Below are 24,003 nucleotides of genomic sequence, written 5' to 3'. Positions count from 1 at the left end.
GGAGTAAAAAATAATAAAAGCTATGAAAGAACTCGGGATGAAAAATGACGGACAATTTAGCGTGGTTAAGCTAAACGCGAATTAGATAGGCCAGCGCTTCGGTTTTCATTTTGGTTTAGGTTTGGGTCGAGGCTTGATTTTCGAGGCCAAGCAGGCGTCAGATAAAGATCAGTGAAACCGTAGAGCAGGGGTCTGCGTGCAAGGGCACTAAAACAAGAGGGATCGCTTGTTAATACGTAAAGACTGGCTAGATGCGTATGGTAGCAGCTTCTGACGAATGCAAAGAGCGTACGTTCTGGGCATACATAACACCACGGCTATGCGAGATGCCACAGATCACGAGGAAAGTGGAGGATGAGCGAAACTAGAAATGAACCTGCGTAATACGTAATGACTGGCTAGTTCTTTCTGCATACCTCGGACTGCAACGCATTACTAACACGGACAAATGTATGTATACCATCTTCCGACGAATGCAAAAGGCGTACGTTATTCTGCTCTTACACAACTCCACTGATATGCGAGATGCCATGGATCACTAGGAAAAGGACAGCTAGAAATGAACTTGCTTAAAACACAACGCCTTTGTTTGCGTCCCTTTCTTATACCATGTTGCTGCTGCGCGGCAGAGTCACATTGCGGGAACAGTCTCCAAACTCCATTCGCCAGCGCGAAGTTTCCTTAGAATGGCCGACCTTGTCTCTACCTCTATTTTGTCCTCATCCGGTGCTTGGTGGATGTATGTTTTCGAACGATCGAGCGGGAACGGATCAAAATACGAGTGACCACGCGTAAACAGGGCGTTGCTGGAGCTTTGCCAGTAGTGTCCCTGTGTACCTTCTTCCACTTGTGTCTTCTTTCGCTGGAAGCTCAGCGGCTAAGGGGCGACGCGCCGACAGATTCCAGCGTGCGCACTCAAAACGCGTTATCAGCGCGCTCTATGATAGTCGGCGACCTTTTGATAATTCCGGCAAAAGAGTTCTCTGTGAAGAGTGCCGCTTGATGGGAGGAAGATTCAACTGTCTCCCACGAAGCTGCCAGGCCGGACCAGCTTCCTACGGAGTGAGCAGGCTGCTCTGCATACGCCTCGGCCAAATGGGGTCATTTGATGACAAACAAGCACGATAATGTTGGCCTAGAAGGAGAGCGGCTCTGGCCCTCGTGCCTCGACAATATAAGCATGTACCGGATAAACTTGCAGCCCCAGCGAACATAACGGAGACAAGAAGAAAGGTTCGTTCCACATCACGTGCCTTCGTAAAACTATAAACAAAAACAAAAACAAACCGAATGCCGGCATGTCAAGAGAAAGTGCGTTGAGAAACGCCAGAATACACACCCGCAAGGTCGCCTAGGAGAGCAAGGGCAGGAGAGTTGATCGGTATCACTTAGAGGTCACGTACGCACCGCTTCTAGCCATTATTACCCTTGGCGATACAAGTCGCACCTCAGTGCCAGACGAGGCACCTTAGAGAGTGTCCTCAGGTCGAGGACGGGCGCGGAGACGCTGTCCCGGTCGCCTAGCCGAAATGCTTGGCTTCAATTTGTGCAGCGAGGAAAGTTCAAGCCAAGAGCTGCGCTTCAGGCCCCGGAGTATCCACTCTGCGGGCAGTGGCAGATAAGCACCCGGAAGTTGAATAGCCGGCAATAATAAGGGTTTATTGTATTTTGAGACCACTCAGGAATTTTCAATATGAACAAGGTAAAAAAGTAAATGTGCGGGTTAGGTGAATTTGTCGCTAGACTCATGAAGACAGTATCGTGGTTAAGCATTACCATAGTTGTCAAGAACAGATGTCAGAACACATGCATAGACATATCGCTTTATGGCACCGGGAACGAAAAAAAATTGGAGGGAGCACTTAAACTCCGCCTTAAGGGTATCATGCGATAGAGTTGATGGGTCACTCTCTACCACGTGCTCTCTACTTTACATTCACAGATCCCTGGTAGTCCTCATGCCACTCCTGGCGCAGTGGTGCAGGGGTTAAGCCATGCGCCACTGAACCTGCGATGGCAGGTGCTGCCACCTGTGCGGATTTTGAGACCCAGGTTGCTCTTCCAACGCAACCCCTCGCGACAAATCATTAATTTAACTACTATGTGCCACAATGGTCAGTTTGCTCACAATCCGGTGGGCAGGTAGTGATGACGTCACAGGGTCACGTGACCAAGGTGGCCCACCTAGGCTGTTGGAGCGGCCATCCCGGCTGCGAGGCTTCAAACGATCGCCAGCGAGGCTTCAAACGCCAACGTCGATGCCCGACAATTGTTTTTCCGACGTGGAAGTACTACCTCTCTCGCGTAAAAAATAAGTAAGGATGACAGGTGATGTGCTGTGTTGGGTTTAATGGCACATGGACAGCTAGCTAGATAACGAGAAACACTGGATTAGGCCCAGGATAACCGCGTTTGTTATTCCCCCTATTTGTGCATGCTTAATTGTTGCATGGTTTTTTCAGCTCATACCTACCTCAAAATCAACGCCAGCTTTCGCAGTGCTCAGAGCAGACTTTTAGTAATTGCATTCGATTTGTAGTCTGCGAACATTTGAGGCCGCAAGGGCCTCACGATTTCTGAGTGGGGTCACACCATCGCCACACGACCAGCAGACATTTCATCGCCGGTTGCAAAATGCGGTAAAAGGAAGTTTACTGGAAGCGCGCAGCCCCACGCTGAGAACAACGGCCATAGTCGTTATTCATATTTTGGTGTCGTCCTCTAACGTCCTAAGGCAAAATCATTATGACAGCAAGCGTCAGACCTTGCGCTCTGTGCTGCTGGGACATTCTGCAACGCCGTCTAAGTGGCAGTGGAGATAATGCAACTGACAGTATGAGATCCTGATAACCATCATTAGACCAGCTAAGTCCAGTCCGGGACAAGCCTCTCCCATAGCCCTACACGTAGCCCAGCCTTGTGCCGCATATGCGACCACCTCATCCCCACAAACTTCTTAATCTCATCCTCCCACCTCACTTTGTGCTATGCTTGCCTTCTCTTGGAATACACTCCGTTACACTTAATTCCCATCGGTTCTCTTGCCTTCTCATTGCATGTTCTGCCCATATCCATTTCAACTAGGATTTCATTAGCTCACCATAGTAGAAACCGCAGAAGAAACACCAGCAGAAACACCGGAAGAAACACCGGAAGAAACACCGGAAGAAACACCGGAAGAAACAGCACTTCCTCGCTGTTTCTTTCCTCATGCTTTGTTTCAAGACGCAGGAAAAGCCACTATCACCAAAACATTTTCGTTAAAACGAGTTGAATGGTTTACTTCTGCTAAAATAGTAAGTTTATGGTAAGCAAAAGTAAACGTTGGCATAGGTTGTCGCCGGTCTCTCCACAACAGTGAATTGATGAGAAAAAAAAATTAAGTTGAGTCGAACCGATGCCCTTGCGGCTGCCAAGGTAAGTTTCAGTGGATAGCCTACACAGCAAAGGCCTATAACTTGCATCCTCTTCTCTGCAGCATTATATTCGAAAAAAACGCCGTGTCGGCACTGCGTTGCAAGCAGTGAGCGTTCAATGACGCCCCTACTAAGGAGCATCGCTGCCTATAGGCCAGCATAACTTGGTGCCGTATCGTTCGTAGACAGCTTTGTCGCGCTTCGAACTTTGTACTTCACCGGCGTCTGCGACGCTTGTCGCATGTGATAACGCAGACTTGACACGTGAGCAGCAGGCGGTCAACGACCAGATCAAGAAGAGGGTAAGATGGGAGGCAAGCGTGCTGGAGGAAAAAAAAAACAAAAATTTAATAAAAAGCAAAATCATGAGCCAACGAGGCTAAACACATGCTTTCGCGCGTTTACTCAGTTTAACTACGTCAAAACCCTAGCAATTTTTTATTTGATTTATTTTTATTTATTTGTTTTCCTTGGCACAAACCCACAAACACCGCAAGATCTTGCTCGCGGTTTACCTATAGGAATCGTGCTTTCTCACTAATACTGCCTATCACAAGAAGTTTGTTTCACATCGCTGTGCGGATGACAAGAGTGTCCCTCTCGAGCTTCGCTCAGTTCAGTGCTCACCGCGGAGTTCAAGGAATTTTAGACGGTGTACTTATTCCGAAACCATGAGAATGTCCACAAGCCGTAGCTCGAACGTGCACACAGATGAAGATGCCGTACTCCAGAGAAATGAGACAAAAAACTGGGCCCAGATTAACCACGTCGGCCTCTTTGCTTTTTCAGACAAGCCACCAGTAAAAAACGCTCAGTCGACTGTCTCCGTAACAATGCTTTTACAGGTGCTACAGAATTTAAGCACTTATCGCCGACTATAAAGTCAATGAACATTTTGCATTCCTGACAGCAATGACTTCTGGCTAGCCGTAACGTGGTGCTTCATTTTGTATAGTTTGTTTTCTAGTAAACTGTGGCTAAACACTGCAGAATAGCCAGGCAGCATTTCAAAGTGGGCGATTCTGCACGACATTTGCGCCCATCACAGAGTGGCCAGAACTCAAGACCTAGCTCGAATCAGTCTCAGATTCGTTTGTACTGAATTCGCAGTCGCTCTAGAAATGGCAACACTTACTCGTTGCACTCGTCCATTGCCCCTCGTTGTCATTATAATCTCGATCGCCGTGTGCGTAGTCCGAGCGCTTTAACATTCGATCAGAAGCATGCATGGTGTGTGCATTATTAGATTTAAATAGTGGGCCGACAAAGCGTCGCTTGTAGAGAACGGAAGAAAGCTCGCGACTCAGGCTGCAATCTGCTGGCGTTGGATACGAAACGTCCCGACACGATCATCGGGTCACAGAAGCATTTCGTGTTCACACTACTACTAATAATAATAACAATAATAGCCGGCGTCCCTCTCAATACTCGAAGCGCAGCCCTCCGACAGAAGTTGTCGTTCATCTCTCAAGGAGCGGACACGTGCGAGAGATATACACAATGCTGAGAGAAGCAGTGGAACGACCGTTTGTAAACCGGGGCTTAGATAACGAGAGGGGTCGGCGCTATCGCAAACTGCGCAGTAGTTCTCGCGTTTCCCCCCGAACGACTCCGCCCTTTGCTCGCGACGTAAAGAGCGTCTGCTCGAGTTCTGGCCGTCCGAAAATCGTGTGCAGGCCGCACACACGGAAGGAGCGACACTCCAGCCGCAGGTGCGCGACAGCTGCCAAAGCGGGTATGTAACGTCTCTCAGTACGAACACGCATTCGGAAAAGCTTTGCGACGCGCGGATAGGAAAGTCCGAGCGCGCTGGCTCTGCTCAACGACAGGGCTGCCTGAGAATAAATTTAACGTTGGCGTGTGAGCGACGATCAATAATTACGAGCTCTCAGTGTACAGGTCGAACAGACACGAAAGGGAACACTTTATTAATACGTAGTCAATGATTGCTGGCTCAGTATTTATTGGTTCAAAGTGAATATTTATGGTTAAGGAGCGCAAAGTCACGATCATGGTCACTGCCTCTTTGTCGGACCAAATACGGTATGCAATCTTTATCTTTCATTCTGTCAATATATCTAAACATTCTAGAAAATAACAACATATCGCTAAAAGACATCACGGTAAAGAGCCTAAAAACCATTTGGTATCTTTTTGAAGCGGTTTAATTAGAAATTGTTGTGAACTGTGACTAAAGCTGTAACACGTGTGAATTCTGCTTATGTTGTACACCTGGATGATGTGATGCTTTTGGTTCTTGAGTATTTATGACGCTTTTTGTTGTGATTGTGATACTAATGTTGAAGTGCCACTGTAAATATTCCATTCATGTTGATACTTTATTTATTGTTTTCGACTGCCTCACCCGTAGCTGTCTTGTAAACTAACAACTGCGGCAATACGTTGCCTCAGCAGTGTGGACGCAAAGTGCCTCTCAAGCTGCATTCAAGCAGCTTTTCTCCCTGCGTCCTCTCTCTCTCCCAGTGATACTTGTACCACTAAGAGCGACAAATAAACTTCAACTTCAACAACTTCAACTTCAACAGGACGGCAACACAACGCAAGCGCTCACTCCCGACTCAACGTTCATTCGCGAAGAACAGCAATATGTATGCGCGGAAAGGCAAATATAGAATTCGAACGAAAACTCAGCCGCACAAGAGGTCGCTAATCGCAGTAACTCACATCAGCAGCAATAAAAAAGACACGAAGCGAAGTTAGGCACCTTCAAGGAAAGCACTTTCATGTTGTTGTGGTAGCGTGTTGGCGATGTGAAATGCCTCAGCTCGCGCATGAATTTAACTTGACGGGTAAAAAGAGCGGAAGTATTGTGAAATACTGGCACGCATCGTTTCCGCTTTCCAAGCCTTTTGCTTTCACGACAGTGGTCCGCCAGGTTACAAGAGGGGTCATTGTTCAAATAATTATTGTGCTCCGTTAGATGTATATTTAGGGCGCGGCTAATCTGCTAATACTTGTAGAAACGTTCGTTGTGGCGCTCAGGTGAGCCCGAACCCGGGCTCCATTTGGTAGTGTGTCTGAGTCTTCGGGCTGAGGAAGGACTGAAGCTTTAAAGTCGGGAACACGAAATACACGCGGGCGTAATAACACTTTCACTAAAAATTATTTGCATTTACTGAAAAGTCGTGAAGAGCAAAAGTTCAGGAATTAAGAGCGCGTAGAGACAAGCGACCGGAAGAGCCTTTTTGCCAGGGCCCCGAGCGCCCTTCTCACTCGGCGTCATCCTTTAACCCTCTCAGGTCCAGCCCATCCCTCGAGACGTCTATGTTATTTTGTAACGAACTCTAATTGCACATCGCTACAACTTGTTGCCGTTAGTTTGAATGGTGGTGTTTCGCTGTGGTAACACTAAAACAGCGATTTATTTATTTGCTAGCTTGTGGACAGTATCTGCACTGCGCTTTGCGTTCTGTCATGGGCTGCGCGTTATGTATTTTCTCGAGTTAGGGACGCGAAACCTGCAAGCTGTTTTAAAGTTCGCTTTGGAAACTGATCGTTGTGTTTAGTTTATTTAACGTTTAGATTTCCGGAGCCCTCCACTACGGCGTCTCTCATAGCCTGAGTCGCTTTGGGACGTTAAACCCCATAAACCAAACCACCAAACCAGATTTGTTTGCATATAATAGATTTTATATACTCGAAAACTAAATTAAGCATTGATATACAGCGATTTCTGAAGTACTGATATATAGACACTGTGAGATAAATGCTAAACAGCTTATTAACCGCTAATTTGTGCTCATAATTCAAAGGGACATAGCTCAGGTAGGCGAAACAGAAATAAGAATTTGTCGACCGCGGCGGCTCCGTTTCGATGGAGGCGAAACGCAAAAGGCGCCCGTGTGCTGTGCGATGTCAGTGCCCGTTAAAGATCCCCCGGTGGTCGAAATTATTCCGGGAACCTCCGGTACAGCACCTATTCCTTTCTTCTTTCACTCCCTCCTTTGTCCCTTCCTTACGACGCTGTTCGGGTGTCCACCGAGATATGTGAGAAAGTTACTGCGTCATTTCCTTTCCTCAAAACGCATTTTCATTTCTATCATCCAATCCCTAATTATAACTAATCCATCTGACCCAGCCCCCAGCGATTATTTCCTGCCTCCAAGAGTATAAAATCGCTTGGTCAGAAAAGGGACCACCTTTCTTCTTTCACTAGCTCCCACCTTCCTCCCTTCCCTTACGGAGCGGTTCAGGTGTCCGCCGAGGTGTGTGAGACAGATACTGCGCCTTTTCCTTTCCTCAAAGACCAATTTACCAATTTTTATAAATGAGCTTGCAGCACTGAAAGAGCATGAGTGGAAAGAACATTTCTAAAAATGGTTTAAAACACAGCAAAAGTGCACGGAATGTAAATGCGAGTATATTGACAAAAGCTAGCAGTTAAAAAGGTTTTGAGAGCCCCCTTTTCCGTGTCACTTAGACCTCTAACGCGTACATACCCAGCACACAGAGAAAATGTAAAGGAATCTGCTGTGTCAGACAAGTTTTCAACGGCGCGCACAGCAGCGATAGTGCGCCTGTCGTGAGCAAAGCCGGTCGTGGTCGTGAGAAAGGCGAATAAAGTTGCTCTTCTAGAATCACGTGGCCTCCTTCCTCTCTTCCCGAAGAACCGAGCTGTACGCTTTCTCAGGTTATTGGCAGAGAAGTGACAGACGATCAAACTGTTGTCGTGCACGCTCTTCGCAGTAGCAGCAGCAGCAGCAGCAGCCGGTAAGCATGTCGGAAGCACGGCGACGCGTGTGCGTGGTCGGCGCCGGCTCGAGCGGCCTGACGTGCGCGCGCCAGATGCTCGACTACGGCCTCGACGTGGTGCTCTTCGAGAGGTCGGCCGGCATTGGGGGACTGTGGTCTTACCACGACGACGACGTCGAGGGACAGGCCTCTGTGATGCGCACCACCATCATCAACACCAGCAAGGAGATGAGCGCGTTCAGGTGGGTACAAAAATATGCTCATCTTGACACGGGGTCAGTCTTTGTTCATTCCTCAAGAGAGTACAGAACGCACAAGTGCCTACAGAGAGAAGTGCATGATTTTACTACAACCTCTGCGTAGGCGAGAACGTTCAGACCAAAGTGGGCTGGAACCACGTGCAAGAAGTTTTTCTCTCAACCTGGCTCTTCTTACGCAGTGACTTCCCGCCGCCCAAGGACCTCCCCAACTACATGCACAACACAAAGATGCTGGGCTACTTCCGGAGCTACGCGGACCACTTCGGTGTGACGCAGCACGTGAAGGCAAGGCACGACGTGGTGCAGGTGACGCCTGCCGCCGACTATGAGGAGACGGGCCGCTGGGACGTGCTCGTGAGAGACCTCGAAACGAACACCGACCACAGCGAGACGTTCGACGCCGTCGCGGTGTGCGTGGGACACCACGTGTACCCTCACGTGCCTCACTTCAAAGGGCAAGAGAAGTTCCGCGGCCGCATCGTGCACACACACAGCCTCAAGAACGCCGACAAATTTCGGGACCACCGGGTGGCCGTGGTCGGCATCGGCAACTCCGCGGTAGACGCCGTTGTCGACGTCAGCCACGTGGCCCTCGAGGTAAAGCCTCCTTATTGCGGGTTATGGGAGACATTGGACACACTTCGATGCCAACGCCATGCGCTTCCGTGTGCTTTCTCCCCTGACTCCCTTTCTCTCGCCTTTGCTTTTCCCTTTCAACGTCCTCGTCGCAATTGCGATCAAGATGACGCAGATAGAGAATCCAGAACACAGACGGCGAGGCGTAACCGCCCTACCAGGCCTTCAAGTCGCGGCGCCATCTAGCGCAAGCGCTACGAAGCTGCACTCCGACACACCCGAAACACTAGCCGGCAATAAGAGCTCTCGCTGTTATCACCGAACCGCCGGTATTCCAACACGACGGAGGAAGAATAAATGTTCAGAGAATGCTGTTTGCTCGCACGCGTTATATTCGTCCGCTCAGTTGCGACAGCCCGTGCGTACAGAGTGTCGTGAACGAATGATGCTCGTGAATACTTTCGCCCACAATTGGTCCAGCGCATGCCTTCAAGGGACATTTGATGCCTGGTGACAAAGTGCCGCGTTCAGCGATCCGCTCCGCCTGAATGCTGAATTGAATTGTCTTTGTCTCGTATACTGCAAGAAGTCCACGGTAGAGAGAGGTCGGTCAGGTGGTTCAAAGTGAACAAGGGAGGGAAAACTTCAGGGTGCTGCCAACGCTTTGACACGAGGACTTGTCTTCCTCTGGGCAAAGCGTTCACCATTGGCGGGGTTTAAATAGGGTCAGCAGCCATCATGCCTGGACAAGGTTCACCCTCCCCATCCTAGCACCATTCCTACTTCACACCCTCCTCCCCCTTACCATCCCTCCGCCTTCCTCCACGGAGGGATGACCTTATTAAAGCCCCGCCAATGATGAACGCTTTGCCCAGACAAAGACAAGTCCTCCTGTCGAAACGCTGCCAAGCAACCTGAGGTTTTGCCTCTCTTGTTTACTTTGTGATTATACTGCAAGAAGATTGGAGCCCGTGTACTGTGCGATGTCAGTGCACGTTAAAGAACCCCAGGTGCTCGAAATTTCCGCAGCCCTTCACTACGGCGTCCCTCATAGCCTGAGTCTCTTTGTTAAACCCCCATAAACCAAACCTCAAGAAGATCACTTCTGGTAGCGAGTACACTGCGGTAGGCGTACAACTCCAAAACGAAAAGGATCCATTGCACAGAAGCTGATGGAGCAGTATCCAAAAAACGTTTGAGAGCACTGCGGCGACCCGCACTGGAGAAATTCGAAAGCCAAGGGGTGAGGAATTGAAACCTCGCAAGTCACTGCTACTATAGTGTTGTATCACATGGCGTTTTTTTTAGTTCAACTCATGCAATCTACTCTCACAATTCCTTTCTGCAAGTCCTCTTGTCATGTGATTTTGGTATGACTTCATCACTTTGTCACGTGACTTTGGAATTTTTTGCGTCATCTTTTCACGTGATTTTGGTATGACGCCATCATTTATCATCATCGTCACTTCCTTCATCGTTGTCGTCCTGAACCTAATTTGCCTTAATTATTTTTGTGAGCTGTAATTAACGAATTGCCTTAATCAGCATTAACTATTTTACCGACATGACGTCATCAGTTTCATCACGACATATTACACCACTCCTTAATTTATTACTCAATTACATTACACTCACACACAATCACACATTCAAGTTGTGACGCCATAGTGCGGACACATTTTGCCGACACAACTTGTCGGCACGTTTTCCGTTCATGACCCTGAGATTGCGCCATCTAATAATGTTTTCGCATGAATAATAAGCAATATATATATATATATATATATATATATATATATATATATCAGACGCACACCACGGTGTAGTCTTCACTCGGCTTAAAAAGAGAAAGACACTGCTCCAACGCTAACATGGGGGCAGTCAGAAACAGATGCTTGGATAACTTCAGCCTAATGCCTAATAACCATGAATAACGGGGTAAGAATATACTTATGTGTTTACACTGCTCCCGGCGGCGCGACTAGCATATCTTGTTCGCCGCTCAGCGCTTGTGTCGAACGAGGACCGATAGAACCTAATGCCTAATAACCATGAATAACGGGGTAAGAATATATTTATGTGTTTACACTGCTCCCGGCGGCGCGACCAGCATATCTTGTTCGCCGTTCCTTGCGTTTCTGTCGAACGACCGTAGTCGCCGAGCGGCGGCGGCCGTAACGCAGGTGTCGCGCGATCGAAGTTCGGTGCCGCAGCGTGCTTTGTTAAGTGCGACAGGGCACAAAATGATTAAAGCTGCTGTCGGCACCGATTCATTTGGGGCCGATTAGTGGGGGATACCTGAGTAATTTGCGATTCGCTGATGACATTGCCTTGCTAAGCCACTCAGGACAAGAACTGCAAAGCATGATCAACCAGCTAGACAGGCAGAGCAGAACGGTGGGGCTAAGAATTAACATGCAGAAAACCAAAGTAATGTTCAATAGCATTGCAAGGGAACAGAAGTTCGCAATTGGTAGCGAGGTGCTGGAAGTAGTAAGAGAATATGTCTACTTAGGGCAGGTAGTGACCGCAGATCCGGATCATGAGAGGGAAATAACTAGAAGAATAAGAATGGGTTGGAGCGCGTATGGCAGGTTCTCTCAGGTCATGAATGGTAGCTTACCAATATCCCTGAAGAGAAAAGTATATAACAGCTGTATCCTACCGGTACTCACCTATGGGGCAGAAACGTGGAGGCGAACAAAGAGGGTTCAGCTTAAGTTAAGAACAACGCAGCGAGCTATGGAAAGGAAAATGATAGGTGTAACGTTAAGAGATCGGAAGAGGGCGGAGTGGGTGAGGGAACAAACGCGGGTTAATGACATCCTAGTTGAAATCAAGAGGAAGAAGTGGGCTTGGGCATGACATGTAATGTGAAGGCAAGATAACCACTGGTCCTTAAGGGTAACAGAGGGGATTCCAAGAGAAGACAAGCGTAGCAGGGGGTGGCAGAGAGTCAGGTGGGCGGATGAGATTAAGAGGTTTGCGGGGATACGGTGGCTGCAACTGGCGAAGGACAGGGTTAATTGGAGAGACATGGGAGAGACCTTTGCCCTGCAGTGGGTGTAGTCAGGCTGATGATGATGATGAGTGGGGGATTAGTGGGGGCCGTTGGGGGATTAGTTTACTTGCTGGGAGTGCATGAATGGGCGGAACAACAGTGAGGACGCGACACTGTGATCCTTCCTAGCTACTTAGAGATAGGCGGTCGGTCTCAGCGCGCACGCTGCCACACTTGGGCTAAAGAGCCTGTACGCTTACATTAAAGGGACACTGAGGAGAAATTGAAGTTGGCTTGTATCGACAGAATACCAGCTCCTGATTACAAAAACGCCAGTCATACTGCAAACAAAGCTCTTGTAACGTAGAAAAGAGAAATAATCAAAATACAGGTATCGCCGCCACAGGCCAAACTCGCAAGTACAAGCGTGGTGACGTCATAGGACAAAACAGTATTGCTAGAACCAATGGTTCTAGCAACGCTAGGACACGAGAAGCTACGAACCACTGAGGCGCAGCCAATGCATGCGCAAATCTCCGTGACGTCGCCAGACGGCGCCACGTACTCGGCAGCTACGCGCGCGCCTGCAGCATCAGGACCAACCAGCGCCTGCTCACCCGCGGTAGGCGGGCTCCCGGTATTCCGCTAACGTTAACGAGGTACACGGTATGCTATAGGTGTCTATTTGAGAGAACTTCGTTGACGACTTCGAGAACGGGATCCATCGTAACGCTGGCAAAACGCCGGTGCAAACGTAAACGAAGCGACGGTAGCGACGGCCGCAATAGCCGATAGATGCCTTCAACGTGCGGCCGGCGGTAGCTTTCTTTTCGGCTGCTGCGAGGCCGCACTGCTGGCCGCCAGAAATCACGGAGTCTGCGTTACGTCATGTGCACGTCATGTTTCACGTCACTTAGTCCTGTGCCGTCATAAGAGAATCCCAAGTTTGAATCAGAGAAGCGGGAAAAACTTTCAACTTCGAATCCACATTTCTTAGAAATAAATGCATCTTTCGCTGTCGGCCAAGTGGCAGCAAAGCCATGAAATGCCGAACTATCGGATTTTGCTCTAAAAAAAATAATAATAGACCTCTCTTCACTGTCCCTTTAAAACATTGCTTGAGCAGCGTAATCAGCCATGCAAAGAAGATGATTTCCTTGATGTGCACAACAATCTGAAGGGGGTTTGCGCATTTCGCCTGCGTCCCAAATACTGCTTGCAATTCCGAAGCCGGGAATCGAGCCCACGCTCTCGCCGGGAGCGAAATGAAGCCATCAGTGCGACGCCTTAGTGGTGACGTTTTAGTGGCCAATGCAGTCAATTTTTAGCTGAGCGACGTGGAAATGATTTGCAAACATGCCCCTGGTGTTCCTCCCGCCGAGCTCATCTTTTGTGCCGACACCGACGATGCTGAGCGGCTGACGAGCGCAAGGAAAGTTAGACCGGCATGCACGCGAAAAGACACTTCAGGCTGTAAACTGGACTTAGTGGATGTCAGTTCCGAACAGCTGCAGCAAGCCTACTAAAGTGACTATGCTGCCCTTAGTAATGTTCTGCTACAAAATGCTCCACCGACCATTCGAAAGTTGTGCAAATTATGCACCTGCGTATTTGTTATAAACGTTGCCGGCATATTTTCTGCCTTTCATACCACCGTGTATAGTGGAACCAAAATGCACAGCGGGTGCAAACTGCTGGAGGCCTTGAGATGGCCGACCGAAATTATTTGCTGCGCTACCGTGCCATCTCACTTCTAGTGTGCCTACGTAGGAGGTTCTTCGGATACACAGACTACGGAGGGTCCAGACCACCGTTAGAAGCACATACTGTTTTGTTCGGAGCGTGCGCAACGATCAACGCGGGAGTTACAACACAAAAGCCTACTTTCAGCAGAACTATGTATAAACAAGCGGTATATGTACAGATGCTGCCGAATACCCACAGAAACTATAGCGCTCACGCTGGCGGTGGTGGACACGCGAGGCAGACTTAGTCACCGGCACTACTAAATCGAGATCCTCAGAAACGGCAGAAGAGACGGCTATTGCCTTACCATCATTAACACCAACGACTCTGAACTCTCCATAGGCAATTATGCGAGGGACAGAATTTCTCAGGCAGCAATCAACATATTGCGTCAAACAAAAGACTTAGGGCAACTGAGTTCATATGGGTCCCGGCTCACTCGGGGAAACCTGCATGGTAACGAAGCGGCACACATCAAAGCTCGAGTATTCGTCAGCCGAGCAGGGTACGCGGTAGTCACTGAGAGTTTCTCATTTTAAACTATAAATGGGGATCTTTCCCCTTCCAGACTAAACCTTATATAAGGAGCAGGAGACCACCTGGAGAGTCCAGACGCGATCCTTCATGACTCCTTACTTACTATCAGAATTCTATCCCACTGATTACGAGCCGGAATGTACACTATGTAGCGAAATAGCCACTTCCGATCACATATTGTGTAACTGTAAAGAGGAGCCCCCACCGGAATCTCTAATGCAAGTCCCTACTCTCGAGCAATGGGAGGCCGTGTTGGTCGGCTCAGACCTGGGTGTTCAAACCCGGGCTATTGAATGGGCTACTTAGGTCGCTCTCAGCCGTTGACTGATAATTACCTGGCACGGGTCATCTGCATTTTGCCTTTTCTGACGAAATAAATGTTTCACAATCCAATATATCAGAACTTGTTCATGCATAATGCCCAACTCAGCGTAGAAGCAGAAAACCGAACGCTGACGCGTTGAGATGCACCATGGCAGCTCAAAACAAAGACAAACATAGCTTCAAACGCCCCCGAAAGCAGGGCACGCCGATCCGCAAGCATTGGTCACTATTGGCCACTAAAGTCACTGGAACTTTATTGGCCACTGCTCTGCAGCGCCCCCACACCGCTGCGGTCGGGACATGTACTAGAGTGCGAACAACACCTGTGCGCGTTCTCCGCTGCGGCGGGCGGTCAGTGTCAACACCTGAATATATTCTTACACCGTGCCATGAATGCATGAATAATGCATGAGTGAATCAATGAATCAGACGATCTAATTTCGCAGACATACCTGTCCACCAGGAGGGGCGCTTGGGTGGCCAAGCGTGTGGGTCCAAACGGCATGCCCATTGACATCTTCCTGTCAACGCGACTCAAGAACTACCTGATGCACATGCTGCCAGAATCGGTGAGCAACGACTACGTGGAGAACATCCTGAACGGATCCTTCAATCACGAGGCGTATGGCATCAAGCCCAAGCACCGCTACAACGCCCAGCACCCGACCGTCAACGACGCACTGCCGAACCTCATCCTCAGCGGGAAGGTGCAGGTCAAAAAGAACATCGTCGAGTTCGTAGAAGAAGGCGTCCTCTTTGAAGGTGACAGCAAGGTGAGGCTGCTCTCATCGCTTATTCTGGCTTGATTTCTGTGTGGGCAGACTTTAACCTGGCGCTCGTCTAGACGGGGAATAGGCACTGAAGACGAGATGCGGCTCCGTGTCTCAACCTGCGCTTCGACCCCAGAAGACTAATTGCGAAGGATCCGTACCATAAATGAAGCAAACAGCTTTTGTTGGCATTTACACACTGGGATGTATTTCAACCCCCTGACTTTTTTCCACCAATCTCGGAACTCTTCAAGCCTCCTAGAGCTATCGCCCTTTCTCAAGGGCAAAAATCGACCTCCCCCTCTCCCGTATCTCCCTTACTCATATAGCGTGGGTAAACCTAAATCGCACGATAACAGATGGCACTTTATTAAATAGAAGGGAAACACTCCATTCTTTAGAAGAGAAGAAACCTGGGTCAGGTGGTAGATGGCTGAGCTTGAACGCCAGCCGGTCGAAAAACGCGGATAACAGGCGACGAAGGCTCAGTCTAAAGTTCTAGAGAACTGCAGCCCTATATCGTGCACTCAGTGAGCTAGGCTGAGCTGTAACCGTCAGCATCTGCAAGCCATGCAGTGGTAACCTGTGCATGCTTTTTTTTTTAATGTTTCAGGTAACTCCGCTGGATGATGTCATTCTGGCCACGGGTTACCAGATCAAGTTCCCTTTCCTCCCGAAGGACGTGGTGTCGATAACGGACAACCACGTGCAGCTGTACAAGTACATTTTCCCGCCCAACCTGAAGCACCCGACTCTGGCCATCATCGGGCTCATACAGCCAATCGGCGCCATCTTCCCCATAGCTGAGATGCAGGTAAGTTAAGCTGGTCTAGCAGAACACGGCGTGCTGGGGCGCTTCTTAAGCCGGATAGACTGCACATGTGTGTGGCGAGTCACGGTAGCTTGACGTGGAGGGTAAAAACTATATCAAAAAGTGCATGTGGTGCCCTCTTCATTTTTTCCTGTCTGATCGAGCGCTAATTTTCGTCATACGATCCTGAACACGAGTGGCAGGGCCTACCCAGCCCTAAACGGCATAGATGTGTCTACTAAACCACCTAGGTAAAAATCAGCGTTTTGATACTACATCTACCTTCATCTATTTCCATATGTCCACTTTCAATCATCTTCCTTCCCCCTATACCGACGCTGCCAAGACAGCTCAGGTGCTAGCAGTTCTTGTTCGACATTGATTAAATTAATTGATTGAAAACGCGGGCAGCAGGTTTTCCCTCTACTGAGCCGTACGCAGACATCCAGTGTGGCTTCATGGCAAAATGTTTCGATTCAGCAATAAGTGCCAGTGGCTTAAATTTCATGGATGCGTCTGTTTTCTCAGCGGCTGCTATGTTGTCACAATCATCCCTCAGAAATCTATTCCTTTTCACTTCGTTCTGGACATTGCAGGATATGCGTCACTCTTGAAATCATGCGCCGATATCTGAATTCAGAAACAGGACCCTGTGAAGCCATTGTCCCTATTGCATGGTGTCCCACAATGTTGGCGAACTCTTCTGAATGAACAGTGGGGATCTCCTGCGCGCATTATAACGAAACCCAGATACGCGACGTGCTCATAACGTCGTGGCGCTCTGCATGTAGGCAGGCTGGTGGAAATCCAACTTATTTCTGGCGCTTTTGTCGAAAAAACTTCGTCAAGTGGGTTTTAATTCTGCTTCTCCCCCGCACGCAGCAGCAAAACGCCGGCTAAATTCTCTGTTTTTCGATTCTGCTTATGAGCTGGTCGCAGTCAGGGCTCGGTTGCGAGGTGCAACCCGACATGTTGTCTACGTACGGTGTGTGTGTCTGACATAAAAAGATAGCCTTCAAACTTTTCAGTGCGTCTAGCTGCAGGATTGCGAAATGTACAATCGAGCGCGCCTTGTGAACGTGCAGAGCCGCTGGATGGCCGAGCTGATCACCAGGAAGCGTTCGTTGCCCTCAGCGGAAGCCATGCGCGAAAACATCCGGAGGAAGTTGAACGCCATGCGGCGGCGGTACGTCGACTCGCCGCGCCACACCATCCAGGTGGACTGGATCGACTACATGGACGAGCTGTCAAGTCAGATTGGTGCCCGGCCCAACATGCTCAAGTACTTCTTCACCGACTACGAGCTGTTCCGGGCACTCCTCGGGCCTTGCGTGCCCTACCAGTTCAGGTTGGAGGGTCCGCACCGGTGGTCCGGAGCGCGCCAGGCCATCCTCGACTCCCGCCACAGAATCATGTACCCGCTCAACGACCGCTGTTCCTCATTCAAACGGAAGGGCAAAAGGCATTTTACCTTCTTCTATGTGTGCGCCTTTTTCTTCGTCCTTGTCGTCGCGTTCGTCTTTTCCGGGCTGCGGCAACATTCCTAAGTCGGATTGTCCATGTATTCATAGCGAAGTTCTTTTATCATACTCTGCCGCGAAAGTGCGGTTCATAATCCAAGTCCCTAGCTCCTGGAGGCTGGCAGACAGGCGGCGCGCATATGCGAGTTCTCGTCTCAGCTGGTGGTGCTGCTTTTGAGCAAGAAAACATAGTCACAAATGACGCAGTAGTCTTTCATCCATAAGCCTGCCGCATTTTTAAGCATGTGGCCCATAGGCACGACTGCACGGCGACAGTTAAATATCTCTGGGCTCACAGCAGATCGGCACCACGCGCAGTAGGGGGTAGGATCTAACGCGCGTGTACGGGCGCTGTACTCTGCAGACGCGCAGAAATGGCCTCTGAAATTGAACCGGGATTTCTCGTCCCGGATGAGGAAAGAGATCGTCGGTGTTGCCTGTGATCTGTAGATCAGGTTCTATGTTCCGGAAATGACGACTTGCTGAACGGACAAACGCTTAGCGCCTAATGTTACGCGTATACGAATTAGTGGTGCCCAGTGCATATGCACGCAGTGTTCACCGTGGCATTCATGTTACTCTTGATATACATTTGTTCCCTTTGTTACGTCAATAAAGATTTTATTGTCGTTATGCTGATGTCTCGCAATCACTCAAGTCAAGGTCAGTTGACTGCGCACTGAGAGCCAACGCAATTACCTGCTCGGCTCATGGGACCGTGGTGCTGTGTAACAAACCGAAAAATGCGCATAAAGAAATAAACACTGGGCGCAGAATACCAAATTAGGTGTTTAATATGAAGGATGAGTTTATTGCTACATAGCTACTTCCTAATGAATGGAGATGGTATCTGTTGGCAGAATGAATCAAGAAGAATAACTCCATCATCTTTCTTTAGCTTAAAGTCATAAACAAAGTGAAAGGAAGCATTTAATTCGAACACACAAGATGCGTTATCTAACGGCCCGAGACGTTAGTGCCCGGGCTCCAGTCCATTTACCTCACCCTGCCCACTTCACATATTCTACGTTCCCTTAGACTTCAACACGAACGCCACGCCCTATTGCAGATGGATATCCAGCACCTCATCCCTCAGTCGCGCCGATGCTGTTCACTGGCGGAAACTCCAGCCAGTATTTTCCCACCCCACGCCTCTTCTACCCCGCCACCTTCCCACCCCATTTCACTTGACGTGGGGCAGTTGACCCCCCACCTCGTATACCACTACATACAAGTACATGTGGGCCTCCACATCTTCCATCTGCGCCCTCGCAAAGCCTACGCTTATAAAATCTTCCTAGAAGACAGCTCTTTCGGCCGCTAGTTCCTGCGACCAGCAGCGGCTGATCATCAGGGCGCGGAAAGAAGGCGTGGCCAGAGGGGTCATGGGTTCCTCCCATGAAGACAGCCTTACATGGCCGACACAGGTTGACTGCTTTAATAAGTATACTAACCACATAACAGACGCGAAACGTTTACACCCGAAGCCTCATCTTTCTTCGGCAGCGTAAGGAAATGAGAAGAGAGAATATTCAAGCCAAATGTGTGGTCGACTGTACTGGCCGCATGCGAAACCACACGAGCTGTGCATCCAGAGGCATGGAGTTGATGACACAGAAGACAAAACTCAAATTAATCACTGTACCAAGGCCCTTTTACAAAGACAGCGGCCGGTTCTATTGTTTACAAGATACATGCAGAAGCGCTGAGCCCTATTAATGGAATGAACTGCCCGGTGCCTTGAGTTTTTGATCGGCTGCTGACCGCAGCTTTCTGCCTCGCAATGCTGCGATTTATAATTATAACCAATGTATCCAATGGGTTGTGTGAGCTGAGTACACTCCTCTAACAGCACGTACCAACACTCTAAACAACCTTCAATACGCGCCTTATTGTCCGAAACTTCCCTGTTGAAACGCTGCGAGAAGTGGTGTTGAAGTGAACTGAAGCAACAATGTGCAGCTGCTACGGCATGGACTGCAAAGAATGCAGCACTAAATAAACGGAAGACTATCCACATCTCTTACCCCTTGCCGCGTGAAAGAGAGAGAATAAACTTTAATGAGAAACTGGTCTTGAGAGCTGCTTGGCAATCAGGCGGGTGGACTCCTCACTCCAGAAGAACTGTGGCCCGAACTGCTACCCGATCGGTGAGCTTTAGCTGATCTTCCAGAGATACGCTAGTCAGTTGGGCCTGCCACTGCTCGCAAGACGTTTGCGCCGTCTTTAAAGGTTCAGGCTTTTTTCCGCACACCCCCACGAAGCGTGGAAAAGTGTTGGACTTGCGTCACAACAGGGGCACGTGTCAAGGTATTGAGTATGATATATTCTTCCGTATCTATGCAAGGGCGTCCGCAGAATTTTTTTCCAGGGGGGTGCACCCGATGTCTGGGTATGGGTGAGACGGTAGGTTGGTAGTTGTTTTCTACTAGGGCATAAAGAATATCCGTAATTCCAAGGGGGGGGCAACCGCTCCCCTTTGCCCCCCCTTCCGGACGCCCATGTATCTATGTAGGTTTCGAAATGAGTTTTTCTGTATTTGGCGCGACGCTACAGCATCTGCTGCGCTTATCTTTTTTACGGCGGAGGGAATTTCCTACGGTAAAGCCATGGTGTTTCTAGCCGTTCGATATACGAGGATAGAAGGGGTGAGGTGAGGATGGGAAGGACCCGCTCGCCTTCTCACATGCAGTTCGTGGTGCATACGTTTAGACATTGGTCCATTGAATTATCCTTAATGCGGTACATTAGTGCTTACTCGGCTTCAAAACTTTCCAATCTCCCGAGGTGCTAGCGTTATGAAGGCTGGCTCTGTCTGCTGCCTTGGAATGAAGCCTTGGTAGACACCCTAGCCTTGTGTTCTGAGAGACGAGGATCGCATCTCTGAGTTCTTGACAGGCGTTGCGAACGCCGACGGCTTGTAACCACTCGTTTCAAGAGGTGGTAGGTAGGCCTGGCGCTGTTTTGTCGACACATCTGATGATGGCATCGATTTGGTTTGGTTTCATGGGCTTTAACGTCCCAAACCAACTTCTGATATGAGGGACGCCGTAGTGGAAGGCTGCGGGTAAATTCGACCATCTGGAGTTCTTTAACGCACACTGAGATCCTCTAGCATTTTACCCCCATCGAAACGCAACCGCCTATAGGCCGGAATCGAACCCGCGTCTTTAGGGTCCGCAGCCGACACCATAATCGCTAAGCCAGTGCAGAGGCTGCGTGCCGATTCGGGCTTCTTCTCTTTTATTGAAGGTGTGGTACAGGAGACAGTAGGTGGCCCTATTCTAAGTCATATTCTAATGCAGATGTCATATTCTAATCCAACACAAGGTGGCCATTGTGAATATTTGAGTCAAACTTCAAAGCTCTGCGTCGATCCTATAATTTACCAATGATTTTTTTTTTAATCGCTGCTCGCACTAGCTAACAGTACCTTTTGCTGGGCGGGTAAGATTAAGTTAGCCCTACTGTGCTCCCCAGATAATCGTCAACAATCTCAGCGCTTTTTTTTGTTTGTTTCGCACTGTATGTCCGATCTGATGATGGCATCGATTTGGTTTGGTTTCATGGGCTTTAACGTCCCAAACCAACTTCTGATATGAGGGACGCCGTAGTGGAAGGCTGCGGGTAAATTCGACCATCTGGAGTTCTTTAACGCACACTGAGATCCTCTAGCATTTTACCCCCATCGAAACGCAACCGCCTATAGGCCGGAATCGAACCCGCGTCTTTAGGGTCCGCAGCCGACACCATAATCGCTAAGCCAGTGCAGAGGCTGCGTGCCGATTCGGGCTTCTTCTCTTTTATTGAAGGTGTGGTACAGGAGACAGTAGGTGGCCCTATTCTAAGTCATATTCTAATGCAGATGTCATATTCTAATCCAACACAAGGTGGCCATTGTGAATATTTGAGTCAAACTTCAAAGCTCTGCGTCGATCCTATAATTTACCAATGATTTTTTTTTTAATCGCTGCTCGCACTAGCTAACAGTACCTTTTGCTGGGCTAGTTGGTGTGACATTGTGTTCAGGAAAGAAAAAACAGCGCTAAATTCTACACAAACCACACAGAAAGACGGACAGGACGGGCGCTAACTCCAACTAAGTTTATTGAAAGCCACATGTAGCATATATATAGCCCGAAGAAGGTGAACGCATGCGCATTTCCCACATGGAACACCCACACACACACGGACGATAACTTCTCATAATCGAGTATTTTTTAACAATCTGTGCTCACTTCCTCGTAGGGAGATAGAAGTGGCGCTGACGCACATGCCACCCCTCTCTTTGATAAAAAAGGTTTCTGCCAGTTCGCGAGCTAATCTATCCTTACTTCTGGTTAGAATTTTAATCACTTCAAGCCGTTGTGCACAGTGCTTTTTATTTTCATCAATGCAAGAGCGCCAACGGGCGGGAAGGTTTTCGAACGAATCCGATGCGTTCCCTTAGGACCTTCTATGTTCCCCGGCACGCTCGTTGACGCAGCGTCCAGTCTGACCGACGTACACCTTGCCACATGTAAGGGGGATCTCGCAGACCACTCCCATGGCACACCTTACGTCCCACTGGGCACTGAACATCCCCTGGATGTCCCGAAGACATCCTGAACGTCTCCAGGACATCCAGGGGAGGTTCAGTGTCCATTGGGCGTAGGGCTTTGAGTGCTTCTTCCCACACCCAGATGTTGCTTTAGCACCGCTGCTAATCTTGGGGCAGGGTGAAGAGACTCTCTCCTGTCTCCTGCTCAGTTTTTGTATTTTATATGTCATACCATCTATAGCCCCTCATTACAGCCCTCATCGCTCACTTTTAAACAAAGAGGCGGTTGGACCTCTGGTGGCAGACACGAATAGTCACCTACCATACTTCGGAAGTACTTTCATTTCATTTCCTTTTTGTTTTATTTTTTTTCTATTTCTGGTCAGATCCGGATGACTATGTCGATCTGCAGTTCCAAAGAGAAAGGCCACAAACTCGCCAATTATCATCATCGGAATCGGGGCGCACATGTTTTAGTGAGCGTGGAAAGTGGTGATAAGCGTTCGTGGCGGGCATGGTGGCGGGCTATCGGCTGGTCCCGTTAATGCTATCCTAATCTACGTCTACGTCATGGAATTAAAAACCCTATGTGATGCACTTGCACGCTTCAACGAAAACTGCAAGGACTTCATTCGCCAAAAGTCGGTGCCTGAAATCACAAATGTACCAAGCCCGTTGGAGTTTCACAGGCGGTGGGTTTCGCCCAGTGTGCCTGTCATCATTCGCGGTGGCGTGTCGCATTGGGAAGCTGTAAGGAAGTGGACTCGTGCCTATTTGAGAAATAAGATTGGAGACCTACCGGTCACCGTCGCTGTCACGCCGAATGGATTCGCCGACGCCATTCAAGGGAGTATGTTCGTGACGCCAGAAGAACGTGTCATGAAATTCGGCGAGTTCTTAGACATTATTGAAGGTCATAACCCGTCAAAAGCAGTTTTCTATATCCAGAAGCAGAACTCAAACTTCACCGATGAGTTTGAGGCGCTCACGGAGGACATTGAGAGGGATGTTCAGTGGGCGGCGGAAGCGTTCGGCAAGCAACCGGATGCTGTGAACTTTTGGATGGGTGATGAGCGTGCCGTTACTTCCATGCATCGTGACCATTACGAGAACATCTACTGTGTGGTTTCCGGCCATAAAGACTTCATCTTACTGCCACCGACCGACTTGCCGTGGGTGCCTTACGAAAATTACAAACAGGGCAGATATCGCGAAGGTGTGAACGGTCGGTTCGACGTAATCGCTTCAGGTAAAGTTAGTTTCGTTTCCTTGCACTGTTTCATTTCACTGTGGTTTCCTTTACGAAATTTGTTGCCAACGTGCATATGCAACGAACATCGACTCCGAATCACGCTAAATTTTATAACGGACTTATGCTTTCTTGTTCGTAGTTATCGACATTTCGCGAGTCAGATCATACACTAAAGTTTGCTGCCTTGCCCACTCCCTTGTAGTGTGCTTCTAGACTGTAAAATGCTTACATGAATGGGTTTTCTTTCCCAGGGGACGATTCATCAGTGCCATGGATTCCCGTGGATCCAGAGAATCCAGACTTCGACAAGTACCCAAGTTATCGGTATGCATCGCCAGTCAGATGTAGGATTAGTGCTGGTGACGTGTTGTACCTGCCATCTTTGTGGTTCCACCATGTTCGACAGAGCCACGGATGTATTGCAATCAACTATTGGTACGACATGGAGTTCGACATCAAATACTGCTATTACAAGTTTTTAGAAGACTTGACCAACTTAAATAAAGTTTGTTGACTAGTATCTTTCCTTAAAGCAGC

At 48.9% G+C, this 24,003-nt stretch overlaps 2 protein-coding genes across 4 annotated transcripts in view; both read left to right on the top strand.

Moving 5' to 3' along the window:
* The window catches only part of LOC149371729 (flavin-containing monooxygenase 5-like), a 28,443-nt gene extending 10,136 nt beyond the window's left edge, over positions 1-18,307 (top strand). Inside the window, exons 1-6 of one of the 3 annotated variants that reach the window (XM_089566008.1) lie at positions 4,997-5,151; positions 8,124-8,371; positions 8,569-8,986; positions 15,020-15,346; positions 15,957-16,157; positions 17,240-18,307. In XM_089566008.1, the coding sequence (XP_089422134.1) occupies positions 8,154-8,371; positions 8,569-8,986; positions 15,020-15,346; positions 15,957-16,157; positions 17,240-17,701 (1,626 nt within the window). In that variant the 5' untranslated portion in view covers positions 4,997-5,151; positions 8,124-8,153 and the 3' untranslated portion in view covers positions 17,702-18,307. Of the gene's footprint in view, positions 1-4,996; positions 5,152-8,123; positions 8,372-8,568; positions 8,987-15,019; positions 15,347-15,956; positions 16,158-17,239 lie in introns of those variants that run through there. The other 2 variants (XM_089566009.1, XM_089566010.1) reach the window with 2 other exon arrangements.
* A 4,287-nt stretch (positions 18,308-22,594) lies between these two features.
* LOC149371728 (bifunctional peptidase and (3S)-lysyl hydroxylase Jmjd7-like) lies at positions 22,595-23,986 on the top strand. Its single transcript, XM_089566007.1, has 2 exons — positions 22,595-23,463; positions 23,718-23,986. Exons 1-2 carry the CDS (start codon positions 22,785-22,787, stop codon positions 23,978-23,980), a joined length of 942 nt encoding a protein of 313 aa, XP_089422133.1. The 5' UTR covers positions 22,595-22,784; the 3' UTR covers positions 23,981-23,986.
* The last annotated feature ends 17 nt before the right edge of the window (positions 23,987-24,003 follow it).

This window comes from Amblyomma mixtum, chromosome 1 (genome assembly GCF_055824585.1).
Source record: "Amblyomma mixtum isolate Tamu chromosome 1, ASM5582458v1, whole genome shotgun sequence".
NCBI classification, from domain to species: domain Eukaryota; kingdom Metazoa; phylum Arthropoda; class Arachnida; order Ixodida; family Ixodidae; genus Amblyomma; species Amblyomma mixtum.
Note: the sequence above shows the minus strand (reverse complement) of the source record. Positions and strands in the feature narration are given on the sequence as shown.